At 37.5% G+C, this 15602-nt stretch overlaps 1 protein-coding gene across 1 annotated transcript in view; it reads right to left on the minus strand.

Annotated features, from left to right (window-relative positions):
- Positions 1-4248: 4248 nt before the first annotated feature.
- Positions 4249-15602, minus strand: part of LOC136856762 (DNA repair protein Rad60) — a 131927-nt gene continuing 120573 nt past the window's right edge. Inside the window, exon 7 of the mRNA XM_067134854.2 lies at positions 4249-5237. Coding sequence (XP_066990955.2) covers positions 4939-5237 — 299 coding nt within the window. The 3' untranslated portion in view covers positions 4249-4938. The remainder of the gene's footprint in view (positions 5238-15602) is intronic.

Raw genomic sequence — 15602 nt, forward strand, 5'->3', positions numbered from 1 at the left:
TAACCTTAATCACTGCTGTCACAAACAAAACACTCACATCACAAAGTTGCCATTTTGACACAAGCCAATTGCTGCACATGGAGATTACAACCTTGAAACACAGTTGAAACAGATGACTACGGACTTCAATATGGAGACTGCAACTACTGCATGTCAACCCGAGAGATATATATTCTTGCTACACCATAACTCTACTGAACAATAATTCTTTTACCAATCACTCTCTCGGTCACCATGAAGATCGTCTCCTTATATATGTCCTGGCCAGACTTCCACAAAGATACGTTACAAAAGAAACTACCCTCTTGAAAATTCTAGAGTGCCTAATACATAGATTATAATGTACAGAATATTCTCCATCGTTCTAGTGCCTATTACCATTCTGGAAGTTACAGTGTGTTTCACAATTACGGATTACAAATTACATATACAGGTAAGAATGAATTATATACAGGTTCTTACACTGAACTGATATAAATGTCTATATACAGTGCATGTTTCATGACATAACCTCACAAACAACACGATCGTATCATAATAATAATAATACAAATACTAACTGGGTGTAACACTTCATAATAATAATAAGAAGAATAAGAACAGTTTGAGCCCAATATTTTCATTAGTTATCCATGGGTGAGAGAATACTGTTTTCAAGTTATATCCGTTTATGGCACTTGCATCAAACATCATCGGCAAATCTCAGGGTTCTGATTTCCTCTCCTTGAATTGTGATTTCCTTTCCAAATTCCTTTTTGATTTTCTTCACTGCCTGTTCTATGTAAATATTGAAAAGGAGGGGGGACAAACTGCAGCCTTGCCTCACTCCTTTCTGGATTGCTGCTTCTTTTTCAATACCAACCATAAAGTTCAACTATCTCTCTACGTGCCATCAAGTCAACATCAACTCCAGGCAACTGCACGAATGGAGTGCCTCTAGGTGTTTTAGTTGCTTCATGATGGAGTCTATCCACCTCAATGACAGGCGTCCTCATCCCCATCTTCCTTCTATTTTTGCTAAGCATTGCTACTGCACTTCTCCAACCCATAATGTAATCAATCTAATTCTTGTATTTACCATCATAAGTGTATAATCAATGTTTTGGATGCTTGAAAAATGTGCTTGCAAATGTGTGTCACTGGACTCGCAGAAACCCACAAGCCATTCTCCTGCTTCATTTTGGATTCCTAAGCTATAGTGTCCTACAACTTTTCCCCTCTATGGAATTTCCAACTTTAGCATTCTCCAATCAGAAGCAACAGATCCTGTCTACATGTTCTATCAATTTCTGCTTGTACCTGTCCATAAAATTCAACAACTTGTTTATATGTTATAAACTTCATTACGGTCCGTATTGACAGCTGTTACAAGGAACAAAGTAAACTAGGGTCCACCTACTCAATACATTAACATTAATGCCACATCCAACTAAATTTTATAAAAGTCTATTATATTGACATTAAACATTATTTTCACGGTACTGGTTTCAACCCTTTGGGTCATCTTCAGCCAATATAGTCAAATTTTAATGTATCAATTTGACCTCTTGATGCTTATATAAATGATCCATTTAAGAGCAATTTACGCTGTTTTTAAGAGCGGCTCAGGAAGGGTGACCATGAATTGATTACTGAAAGGAAAGTTGTAAGTCCATCATTGGAACCGATTCGTTCATGGTTCTTCAAATACTAAATCTCATATCTTACAAGGCCATTATCAACACTTTCAAGAAGACAGGAATTTCCAAAGCACTTGAGGGTACCGAGGATGACAAACTAGAAGAGGAGAAGAGCGTAATCAGGCACTAGTAGCCACAAATGCAGTGGAGAATCATCTGACACAGATGAATAGAAGGTTTTTCTGTAAGTTATTTCACAACATGTACAACATTTTCACAAATGTAGTATTTAAATATATGTCCGCTACAATAAGATTTACTCATAAGATGATTTTTTTCTTTTAGGCCTAAACCAATCATCTTTCCATGGACTGTTCCAGTAGTCAGGTAAGTATCAACTCCAACTCCAGTGTACAGATGTACTGGTACAAGAGATTCAACAATGCTGTAATTGTTTTCATTCAATAACAAAGTGTTTTTAATTCAATGACATCACAGTAACTTTATTTTATTTTATTATGGTAATATTAATAACAATGATAAAAACAATATATGATAACTGTTACAGCTGTGTAAAGACAACAGTGGGTAGAACAGAATGGTCTGGAATTGACAATGGGCTTGTGTTGTCTGTTACCTTTACTCTTCATTATGGTGACGGATGACATCATAAAGGCATCAAGGAAAGATTATAGAGGTGAAAGAATAAATGTAATGATGTTTGTGGATGATGTGATCTAGGGAGATGATAAGGAGGAGGTACAACAGCTGAATGTACTGAACAGAAGAATTGAACATTGGGGGGTTGAGATTGAGGATGAACATGGAGAAGAGCAAGACTGATGATCAGTAGAGGAGCTAAGAAAGAGGAAAAGGAGCTATCAAAATTGGAGACAAGGAACTGTAAATAGTAGCACTCTCCAAATACTTGGGAAGTGAACTGACAGAAAATAGAAGACTGGATACGGAAACTAGTAGAAGGATACAACTGTGGAGTGCCTTTCACCACAAGGTACAGATATTAATACTGAATATAGATGTATCAATGAAGGCTAAAGAAGTAATGTGCAAGGGATATTACTTACCTGTAATTACATATGCAGCAGAAACCTGGACAATGAGAGTAGAGTACAAGCAGCTGAAATTAAATTTCCGAGGAGTATGGTACAGAAGATCAGAAGACCAGCGAGAAAAGAACACATAAGGAAAAAGATAATTGTGCAAAAACTTATTACAAACTGGAACAGAATGAGGTGGTTTTGACATGTCAAGCAAATGAAACAAGGAAGACTTCCAAGACAAGCACCTTTACAGGACAGAGGTACTGGACTGAACACATCAGAATTCCCTTCCCCTGTCTTCATTTTGGCAACTCAGGCAATGCCACTTCTCCCTGGGATTAGTACTAATATTCTGGCTAGTAAATACTCCACACTCTTCCGTCTTTCAAAATCTAGAAGGATGACATTTCGTCCTTCAAGGTAACCTTCTTTTTACCTCTAGGTCTTTGGATGAGATCAACTCAGCAAGGTAGTCCTCAGAAAAACATTTGAGTTCTTGCAGCAAATGTTGCCTGAATAATTAAGTGACTGGAATGTAACTTTTTCCAGCTTGTCCACCTCTGGTAATTGGACTTTCTTTATGTCGTCCAGGAACATTGCTGAAGTGAGAGAAGCCAAGTCATCTGGGCTCTATTGCTTATGATTGATTCAAGGTTACACAGACTTTTAAGAACAAATTTTCCATGCATTCTCTTTAATAGCTTTTTTATGGATCACATTAGGTGTTCCCACCATCCTCACCATCAACTTCTTGTGTGAAGATTAAACTTCCACTTAATACTCTGCATTTCACAGTCCCTTAGTATTTTCTGAATATCTAAGTTTTTAAGGGCATTTTAAGCATCAACAAAAGGAAGGATGTCCATACCTGGCTATCAAGCATCACAGAGACTTCAGGAAACCTTCAGTGCTAGGAGCGGATACTAATTCCGAATGACTAGCTCTGTAAACAGCAGAAGTGTATGGAACTATTCATACCTTCTCCTTCATTTATGGAATCAACAGTCCTGCAAGATCAATCCCCATAAATACAAATGGGCTGTTAAATGGTACACTAGGGCAGTTTCTGTATCTTAGCATTTTTATCGTTTGTGCTGAACGCATTTTAACATAATGTCTCTGATGGTTCTTCTGCTCTGAATTATCTAATATTTTAACCATAGCAGAGACAACAAAATCTGTGAAAAACGACAATGTTGCTCTTCAATAAGTACAGCAACAGTGGACAGCAAAAAGTAAACAAGTATTCAGGCATGATCATTTTTGTCTCGACACATGAGACCTGTCGTGTCTCAAACAACCTGCATGCCATTAATAGCACCATCATCTTGAGGAATTAATGTCAATTTATGTAGTTTCAGTTTTTTAAATTTCTGGGAACCTGAATTCCTCAAAGTGTGTACTTTGTATTATTGATTAATCTCTCATCCATCTGATAAATCTCACCATCTGAGAAAAAGTAAAACTCCTAAACATTTCTAGGTTTATCATACAGGGTCAGATTATTCTCTGCAGTTTCCTTCTTTTCAGTTGGAACTATACTTTCATCTGCTTCATCTTCATCAAAGTTGGAAGGCTATTTTTCTCCTATAAGCTGTAGCCATTCAGGCCCTCCTACCATTATTTCACCACAGCTCAAAGGGATAACAGCCACATGATGCTAAAAAAGCTTGATTCTGTATACAAAAGGATGTGCCTCCAGTCCTCATAATTATTTGTCAGCCTGTTGATTTCTTGGACTGTTTCCCACAAATGTTGCTTTTTATCTAGTTTAATGCAACAGAAGAGTCCATCCAAAATATTATTTTACATTCTCAGACAGTGCACCGTAAAAAGGAATAAGCTATTCAACCAGAGCTGAAAATCTGGAACTATACTAACAAACAGACATGAGTTTTGCCATGTGTTTAACATTTAACTCAAGCAATCAATGGGTCCAGTTAAGTCACAACGATTATTTTCGATAAGAAAGGAAGGTGTCTATATAAAGTGTCCAGGAGAGAGAGAGAGAGAGAGAGAGAGAGAGAGAGAGAGAGAATATACTAGTGGGAGATTGGCTGTTTCAGTTCAACAGGAAAGTACATTCCACCATAATCCCAGAAATGATAACTTTTCTCTACAATAGAATGAACAGAGAGTTAATTGCAACAGCAGCATAATAAAAAATATAAAAAACTATTATCAATCAATTACGTACACACCTGAACATGAGATTTCACATTAAATTATTGGTATGGTACTATTTCCACCACACTGTCTCATTTACTCGTAGAAACCTCAATGCATTCACCACCTTCCATATCCAAATCAGATGGTGTTGCAGAGGGATCTAACGGCTCCCCATCAAATGCAAATTTTAAACTATCAAGGGGAAGTTCTAACTCTTCAGCACATTTTATCATCAACAGCTTCATGTTTTGGTCGTTTTTAATTCTTAGTAATAAAGGTTTCTTCCGATCTTTGAAGAGTAATTTGAACTCTAATGAATTTTCTTCAGCTGGACTTTCAGGTACTGGTACAGTAGGAAGTTCCGTTTTTTGAGACGTTATTCCACCTTCTGAAAAGAAGAAAGAATGTAACAGTCTAATTAAAAATCCCAGAAACATGGTGGAGAAAAAGAAATACAATTATTTTGGATCTTAAGGAAGCAAAGGGAATATTTTGAATATCTGCTGAATACAAAAGGAAATGTTTTGGATCCCAAAATTTGGTGAGATGAGAAACAGGATTAGGAGAGAATCATGGTTGAAAGAGTGAACAAATGGTAAATAAACTGCATGAGGGTTTGAAATTAAACTACTTGTGAAATTCAGTGGCACAAGAACAAGGTAGACCAATTCAATAAAGAGGAGTGCAAGAAGAAGAAACCTGGACTGGGACAAAATGATGGAGGAGGAATGGTGGAAGGACAGAGGAAAGTCAAGAAGTGCCATAAATGAACTGATCTGGCAGGAGTTGGATAAGGGGAAAGGAGGAGGATGATGATGATGCAAACTCCAATCTTTTTTAAAAAAAATTGGAACTTACAAAACATAGTGAATTTCATATATCTAATTAATTTGTTATGTTTTTGCAGAAGACAGGTTACTCTCACAAATGCTAGTGCAGTGGCAAAGAGAGCAAAATATGATAAAGAAACATTCATTTTATCTACAACTCGAGCTTTCATCAAGGCCAATATTCCATTGGAAAAAATTGATCCTCTGAAGCTGAGAGAGTGGATGAACAAATTGCCGGACCTCTCATTTACTTCAAATTATAAATTTAATAATTTAACTAATTTAAATGGTGTTAAATAGTCTTCTAATATTAGGCCTATTGATTTTTTAAGCTGGAAGACTATGGGAAGGTACAGTACTGTTCCTTGAATCATCAAAGAAAAGGAAATATTAAAATAAGCTGTGAAAGATGAGATATTCAATTCCTTGTGATGAAACAACTGATAAAAAAAGGACAACGTGCGTTTATGGTTCTGATAAAAGTGCTTAGTTATGGCGATAGTATAGTTCTGAAGTTATTTGTGGGAGAAGTGAAAGTTATTGTAAATGCAAATGCTACAAAATGTTCACAGGCAATTATGAATGTAACTCACAAACATGAAATTCAGTACCAAAATATAATTTCTGTAACTTCATATGCAGCACGTTACATGGGCAAGTGTATAAATGCATGTAGGGTTTTACTTTCAGAAGGGTTAGTACGCACGCAGTGCTGGGCGCATAAACTAAATCTGGTGGCCTAGGAGTTGGAAGAAAGCGGCCATGGCCTTAATTAAGGTACAGCCCCAGCATTTGCCTGGTGTGAAAATGGGAAACCACGGAAAACCATTTTCAGGGCTGCCGATAGTGGGATTCGAACCTACTATCTCCCGGATGCAAGCTCACAGCCGCGCGCCTCTACGCGCACGGCCAACTCGCCCGGTAAGAGAATTTTAATTTATGGTAAAAACTATGACATTTATCATATTCAATACTTACTATATTCCCACCTATGTTGTAAAATTTCTTTTTATTACTGTCAATTATATTTCTTTGGATAACTTGATCATTAAATCAGAACAGTCATGAAGTCATGAAATTCCATAATGATGATATTAACACACTGATAATTATTATGGACTCAAACCGATGCCTAATAGAACCTTCACACCTACGAGTGGATTCTCATGTATCTCCGTTGAGTAATGCCAAGGCGTATATACAACATTTCTTCGAACCCTGTGTTGTAAACTTGAGTAGAAACTATTACAGTTTACCCTTCTGGCTCCCAATCCTCGAGCATGAAAAGTTATAAATATCATTTTTCAATTTACTTTATGCCGCACTGACAACAATGGGACAGGAAGGGGCTGGGAGTGGGAAGGAAGCAGCCGTGGCCTTAATTAAGGTAAGCTCCACCATTTGGCTGGAGGGAAAAAGGGAAACCACGGAAAAAAACATCCTCAGGGCTGCCGACAGGGGAGTTCGAACCCAGTATCTCTCGGATGCAAGCTCAGAGCTGCGCCCCCCTAATCGCATGGCCAATTTGCTCGGTGAAAATGGTTTTGAGAAGAAACTCGTAAACTCTTTTGATCTCTCAGTTTCTTATGGCACAGTTTGACGTGAAGGTCTTCTTGTCAAATTCATCAGTGTCATTTCTTGTTTGAAGCTCACTAATCTTATAATTAACATGCTAATAGGTATTCCAAGGTCTATGCTGAGGATTCAAAGAGCAAAATACATAAGTTAAATGATGGACTTCTGCAAGGGTCTATGTTAGCTCCTCCTCATCATCATCATTTCCACTTCCCCTTGTCCAGCTCCTGCCAGGTCGGGGTGTTATTGGCACTTATCCACAGTTGCCTCTCCTTCCACCAGTCCTTTCCAGTCCAGTCTTCTTTTTCTTATACTGTTCTTGACAGAGTCCAACCATTTTGCTCTGGGACTCCCTCTTGCTCTCTTTCTACAAAGGCAAATCAAATATAAATGGGAATTTGAATGTACCGCTGCTGTTAGTAATAATTCTGAGGCAGGGCTTTGCCAAGATATTAGTGGGGGTGTCTGGAGAAGGGGTTTGCGCGCGAACTAAGGTGGAGAGTTGGGCTGATTCAGAATGCCATTAGTGAGCAAGAGGTTCACACATCTGTTGCGCAACGCATCATTATCAAATTTCTCACAGAAGAGTGCACCAAACCTTCCGAAATTTTGTGACGGCTCCATGCACAGTTTGGGGAAGAAACACTTTCGCAGACTCAAGTTTATGGGTGGGCTAAAAAATTTGTGGCAGAAAGAGAAGCTGTGGAAAATGAACCTCAAGAAAGGAGACCGCAGACAAGCATCACTACAGACGATATTGTTGCCATTTGTGATATTACTGGTGAAGATCGGCGAATAAAAATTTTGCAAATTGTTTTAACCGTAGGAATAAGTTACAGAAGTGTTCAAACCATCATCTGAAATGAACTCCATTTCAGAAAATTGTCTGCCACGTGGGTTCCTTGTCTCCTCAACTAGGAACAAAAAAACTTTATGCCATGAAGTTTGTCAGAGACTACTGTGTCGCTACGAGGAGGAAGGAGGGGATTTCTTGCGTCTTATTGTGACTTGTGATGAAACTTGGGTGCATCATTACACCCCAGAGTCAAGGCAAGCCAGCATGGAGTGGCGGCGAAGAGACGAAGTAGGTCCGGTCAAGGCCAAAATACGCCCATCTGCTGGAAAGGTGCTTGCAACAGTTTTCTGGGACTCTGCGGGAGTTTTTCTGGTGATTTTCCTCACGAACAAAGGGCAATTAATGCACCCTATTACTGTTGCCTTTCGGATGAAGCAAAGCTGCGTATCGCAACAAGCAACGCCGGCAACCGATCCGAAACATCATTCTTCTCCATGACAATGCAAGGCCGCATACTGCCGCTTTAACACGGGAAAAACGGAAGGAAATTCACTGGACACCTCTGGAACACCCTCCCTACAGACCAGATTTATTACCCTGCGACTATCATTTGTTTGGACCACTCAAATAAAATCTAGCAAGACAGTGGTTTGATGATGATGATGATGCAAGTGTAGAAGTGTTCATGCGCAACTGGCTCCGCACATGTCCCTCTTCTTTCTATCACAATGGCATCAAAAACTTACCAATTCGATAGAGAAAATGTGTATCGAAGGCAGAACACTATAAAGAAAAGTGATCTCTATATGTGCATTTTTTTTTTTTTTTTTTTGGTTGATGCAATAAATTTTAAAAAATAATACCCGCTTATATTTGATCCGCCTCGTATCTTGACCTCCAACACTTGTTTTGGTATCCTTCCCTCCTCCATCCTCATAACATGTCCAAACCATCTCAATTTATTCTTCTCCATCCTATCACTCAGTTTTTCTACCCCTATCTGTTTTCTGATCTCAACATTTCTTACTCTGTCTCTCCTTGTCTTCCCTACCATACTCCTCAGGAACTTCATCTCACTGGCCTGGATTTTACTCCCATTTCTTGCTGTCAAAGTCCAAGTCTCTGATGCATATGTTAATATAAGGGTATAGTACAACTTGTAAATTATTTCTTTACATTTCATAGGAACTTCTCTTTTCCATACATCATCATCATCATCATCATCATCATCATCATCATCATCATCATAGGTTGTTCTGCCCAGTCATGGCTGTGACCTCCATATCTCTCGATCTTGTGCCCTTCTCTTCACTTCTGCATAATCTTCCTTTCTTTTTCTAATGCTGTCTAATAACTGGTATCGTCTCCTTCCCCTTCCTCGTTTTCCTTTTATCATCCCTTCAATTGCTACTCATAGTAAAGTGTTGTATCTTAGATTATGCCCTATCCAATTTTTCTTCCTATTTTGGATTACGGTCAGCATGCTCCTCACTTCTCCCACTCTCTTCAGAATTTCCTCATTTGATATTTTATCTTCCCACTTTACTCCTTCAATTCTTTGCCAAATCCACATCTCAAATGCCTCTATTCTTCTCTGTTCTTCCTTCCTTAATGCCCATGTTTCAGCACCATATAGAGCTATACTCCATATGTAACACCTTGCAAGTCTCTTCCTCAGATCTTTCTCTAGTGGGCCACAAAATGGTTTTTTCTTCTTGTTGAAGCTTTCCTTGGCTAAGGCAATTCGAGCTTTTATGTCTGTTATAGAGTGAAGGTCTTCAGTCACAGTACTTCCAAGATACTTAAACTTATTCACCTGTTCAATAATTTCTCCCCCTATCTTGATTGTCGCTTTTTCACCTTTACCTCCAAGTATCATGAATTTGGTTTTCTTTCTGTTTATGCTCATTCCATACTCTTCACACTTTTTGTTTAATTCTCTCAGCATTTTGTGGAGGTCCTTCACATTTTCAGCTATTACTGCCATATCATCAGCAAATCTTATACATTAAATTCTCTTACCTCCAAGCATTCACAAATAATTTCCTCCAAGTAAATATTAAACAAAGTTGGTGATAAGCAGCAACCCTGTCTAACACCTTTTTCTAGTCTGATTTTTCTGTTAATTCTCCTCTTCTTCTCACTCTTGATGTTTGGTTGTAATATAATTCCTTGATCAGTCTTCTCTCTCTCTCCATTCCACTCCATGTTTTTTAAGTATCTCCAAGAGCTTATCCCACCTCACTTTGTCAATTGCCTTCTCTAAGTCTACAAAGATTGTGTATACTTTTCTATTCTCTATGCACCATTCTCCTATGACTTTCAGTAAACCAATGGCATCCCTTGTGCCTACTCCATGCCTAAATCCATATTGTTCTTCACCAATATAATTCTCCATTCGTCTGTAAATCCTTCTGTTTATTGCTCTTAAAAGTATTTTAGCTGCATGAGAAATTAAACTTAGCGTCCTGTATTCTTCACATTTCTTACTATTTTTCCTTTTTTCTATTAGTATTATTATATTTTCCAGAAAATCTTTTGGCCATTTCCCTTTTAAGTATATTTCTTGACAAAGTTTTACAAATATATCTTTTCCTTTTCCCTGCAGTACTTTGAGTGGTTCAGCTGGTATTTCATCTATACTATGACCGTCCAATGGCAAGTGAGTCAGCTGTTGAGCCATTGAAGGTCATGCTAAAGGAATGGTTAACAGGAATTACTCGGAAATACATCCAGCTGGGTCAAATATCTAGAATAACTCGCCCATTCAGACAGGAAATTGGATGGATATAAGATGAGGAATGAAATTCCTAAGCTCAAAACCCCGTGGTCACCGCACGCTTACAGTCACGAAATATTATCTTATATGTGAGCAGAGATTAGCAAAATAATTTTTCATTCTCAACAGTATTAAGAAGTAAGTCGACTATGTGATATTCAGGTCCAGCGGTGTCATGAAGGAGGCCATGAATTGATGCCATATGTTACAGGATCAAGGCGGCGCTGAAGAGGTTAGGTCGATTACATACGTCATAAAGACAATGGTGAAGTGTTCCTTTGTACATCTTTCCAGTCAGATGGGATCACGTTATCTTGGAATTCACATTCGAACTGTCATAAACAGATGGAAGAGAGGTTACAAGTCAGTGAGTTGAGCCTAACGTATGGAATGCAGACCGATATTATTAGCATAACAATGGTAATGAACTTTTGTTTTATGAGTAATGGTATGGCATATAAAAACGGAGATTGAAGGTTGAACGGACAGTAATTAGCACGTCTTTAAAGGGAACGTCTACGTTCGCAGAACCTAAGAGAAGTATTAGAGAACGTGATATATAAAATAATTACTGTGTCGAATAGCGATCTGAGGTTTTAATACTGAATAAGGAAAGTTTCGGAAATAACTGTGAGATATTGTAAAACACCTGTGTCACTGTGTTAATTTTGTTTTCCTAAGTTTCAGGTCCATGGACTCAAAAATGTATGAAGATTTTTCCATGATGTAATGATGGAAATGAATATGAGTGCTTAAACATTCCGATATCCTAACAGGCCTGGGAGATAATGCCGAAGTGAGGGCCAAAACTATGACCAATGGAGCAAAGGACTGAGAGCGGTATCACATAATCTTCACTGATAAGTACCAAGATTTCATTTTCTTTACCCTATTTTCTTGTAGTTGCATAGCTGTAGAGTAGAATGTATTTTTTCTTTCATAATGAAGTGACGTAAATTTAAACAACTTGAGTGACCTAATGCGACTATCATTTAGTGCCCGGTTACTTGTGATTACGGTTATGTCCGAGGTTGTAATATTAAGATCATCTATTATACGCAAGATTTAGCTTGTAAATACGTGTCTTACCGCGAGTTACTCGGAATCTTCTTCATGTTTACGGTGAATGGAGGAATGCGGTGTCTTCATTAGTGAACCATACTTGTGTTGCACGTTCGTGAGGTGACTTTATTTTAATAGTTATTTGTAAAAGGTCTTCTGCATGATAATACAATACGTGTTTATTGCGTAGTGGCGATTGTTTCGTGAAATTAGTGTTGCGTTGATTGTGATACTTTGGTGATGATAAAAGAGATTCTTCGGGAATGCTTGTGAATTCTCTTGGGTAAGTAATGTGTGAATATGTATGATGTGCTTGAATATGGTGAATAATAAGGACAGGGTTGTCCATAAAGTGTTTTATGATGAATTAATATTGTTATGGTAAGTGTCTCGTTGAAAAATAGATAATGGGAGTGTGATAAATAATTATTTGAGATTTAGAGATGGATTTAAGCGCTCGTCATACAATTAAGAACCCAGAATAGGCAAGCAATTGTGTCGTTATTTTTGGTGGTGTAAGATGTCCGAAGGTCGAGCGTAGGGATTGTTATATGATCATCGAAACACTGTTTCGCGACGGGATACGATGCAGATACCATGTAATTTGAGGAAATGGTCACTAATTAGACGTCTTCAACATTTAATAAGCATAATATGTGTGAAGTAGAAGGTCGTATTTATTGAATTATTGTCACCTGGTAGTAGATTGTATTCTTGCGTAGTTGCTTATAGTGTGTTTCCCGTAGATAGTGTGCCTTCCAAGATTTTCTTTCAGGAGGGCAGTGCCGGTGGAAGCAGTTACTGTTAATCATTCTTTGGGATCATTATTGATTTTGTAGCGGCTAGATATTGTGTTCTATTTAGGTGGCTGATACGGATTCCTGGGACATGCTGTTGTTGATTGAGTTATGTCGATACGAGATCCAATTATTATGTGGGTTTTCCTACACTGTGTGCACTTTATGGATATTGATATTGAAACTGGTCACCATTAGAGAACTCAAGTTGGTTAGCAATTAGGTAATTTCTGAGATAATGGATAAATGTAGGGTACTTTGAAATGAAATCTTGGATAAGTGAAGATAAAAGCAAGTGTAGTTTATAAATTTTTTTTTTTTTGAATGAAGTTTTATTCGATCCTATTATTTATTGCGGGCGGACAATTAATGATAAATAATGATGATTTGCCTTCAGCAAGTTCCATATTCGTTTCCATCAAGTTAGTATTTTCAAACAAGGTTTAAATAATGATGTTTTTTAAGTGTTTAGCCAACAGAGATTTTCGTTCGTCTATCTAGCTATTATCCAATCATCATACAATGTATTATTATTGTATTAAGTTAGGTTTTGATTTCATTAAATTGGAAAAAGGTCCTTCCAAGAAACTAACATTCCGTCTTCCTTATTTAAATGAGATATATTTAGCCTTACGAAGTTTATTGAATACTATTATTACCATAATCATGAACGTCTTGCGCCAAATGCTAGTCCAACTGCATAAACAGTAGTTGGATGTCCATGCCCTGGGTGGAGAATTATGCGTCACAACTGACTTTAGCTGAGGCTTATCACAAGAACCTACGAACCTTCTATATCCCCGGGCAATGGACGGGTGTAATACCAACTGCTTTACCATTCTTCATTTCCCTAATAGTTGCCTCTATTTCCCCTTCTAATATACTGAACCCAATCTGATCTTCATTTATTTTCCTTCTCCAAATTTATACTACTCTTGTCTGGTCTGCTGTTCCAATCATATAACCATTCTATGTACTCTTTCCATCGTTCCTTAACTTTTTTCAGGCTCACTTACTAACTGTCCATCCAATGTTTTAATCTTCAGTCATTCCACTTCCATTCCTTTTATCCTTGAATGTTAATTCCATAGCTTCTTTGTAACTTTCCATACCAGGCTCCTTAAATTCTGGTAGAATGTATTTCCCACTTGTACCCTTCTGCTGATTTCCTTATCCAACCTTGCATTTTGCATTATTTCACTTCCCAAATATTTGAAGTATTCAACAACCTCAAGGTTTTGTCCCCTGATACTAACAACTCCTTTTCCTTCTCTTTCTCCTCTTGTTATCACCACTTGTTTGCTATTCTCCACACTGATTTTCATACCATATTTTGTAATATTATAATTTAAAGCCTCTAGCTGGATTCGCACTTCTGTATTGTTGACTCCCCAGATCACTATGTAATCTGCAAACAACAATATGATCACATCCCCTCCGTATCTTGCTTTTGTTTTCTTTAGAATTTCATCCATAACAATTATAAACATCAGTGGAAACAATAAACTTCCCTGACTTAGTCCAGTTTAGTTTCTAAACCAATCTGTTCTCCCCACTGGAGTCTGGACACTACTGAAACAATTCTTATACACTGCTTTCACTAGTTCCCTTGATTGCCTTCCACATTCTTTTCTTTCTTGGATTTTCCACACCTTCTCTCTACTAACACTATCGTATGCCTTCCCTAGATCAAGGAATATCATCACCAGATCTTTTCCATATTCCCACTGTTTTTCCATCAGTAATCTCATGGTATAGGGTCTATCATTGACCTGTCCTGTCAAAATCCATACTGCACTTGTTCTAAATTTCCACCCTTCCTCTCATCCTTCTTTCTATTATTCTCTCCAATATTTTGTATTTTGGCTACTTGTGACAACAGTCTAATTCTTCGATAATTGTCACATACATTGTACCTTCCTGACACCTTTCTTAAATACTGGTATTATTACACCTTTACGCCAATCATAGGGTAACAGCTCTTTCCTCCATATACACCTTAGCAGCCTATATAACCAATGTAGACCAATAGGTCCTGCTGCCTTTATCATTTCCATACATATTTCATCCATCCCTGCTACTTTTCCTGATTTCATTTGTTTAACAGCCATTTCCACCTCTGCTTTGCAATATCACTCTCCATTTCTGGATAATCCTCATTTACCACTACACTCTCTTCTGCATCATTTCTCACATTCAAAAGTTTATCAAAATAGTCTTTCAACCTATTCTCTACATCCTCTGGGCCTGTTATTACATTTCCACTTTCTTTCTTCATTTGTTTTGTGTGAATTTTTTCTTTTCTCTTATTTTTTATCAATCCATACAATATCCTTTTCCAACTCTTGTGTGAATCTTTCCCAACATTTTTCCTTTTCCTCATTTACCACTTTTTTTACACTTAAATTTCTTGATACTTAATTTTACTTCCTTCTTTCCTATCTCTCTTTCGTTCTTGCCATGCTTTTTTGTTTTGTTTAACGACCTCCTTCACCTTTTCATTCCACCAAGGTGTCTCCTTTTCCTTCACTCTCGCCGAAGTTCTGTCACAAATCTTTTCTGCACAGTTTACAAATGTGTTTTTAAATTTGGTCCCTTCTTCTTCTACACTTTCTATTTCTGATGTAGGGATGTGCTGTTTTAATTCCTCTTGAAATTTCTCCCGAGTTCTTTCATCTTTCAATTTCCAAACTTTTATTTTTTTCTGTCTTGTTTCTCTAATCTCATAATTTTACCTATTTTTCAATTTTGCTAACACTACTCTGTAGTTTCCATCAAACGCCTCACCTGGTACTGCTGTTACATTCATTAACAGTTTACGATTTATTTTCTCAACCAAAAAATAATCAATGTCTGTTTTTGTCCTTCTTTCACTCCAGCCATATCTAGTGATCTTTTTACTATTCTAAACCAA

This window comes from Anabrus simplex, chromosome 1 (assembly GCF_040414725.1).
Source record: "Anabrus simplex isolate iqAnaSimp1 chromosome 1, ASM4041472v1, whole genome shotgun sequence".
Classification (NCBI taxonomy): domain Eukaryota; kingdom Metazoa; phylum Arthropoda; class Insecta; order Orthoptera; family Tettigoniidae; genus Anabrus; species Anabrus simplex.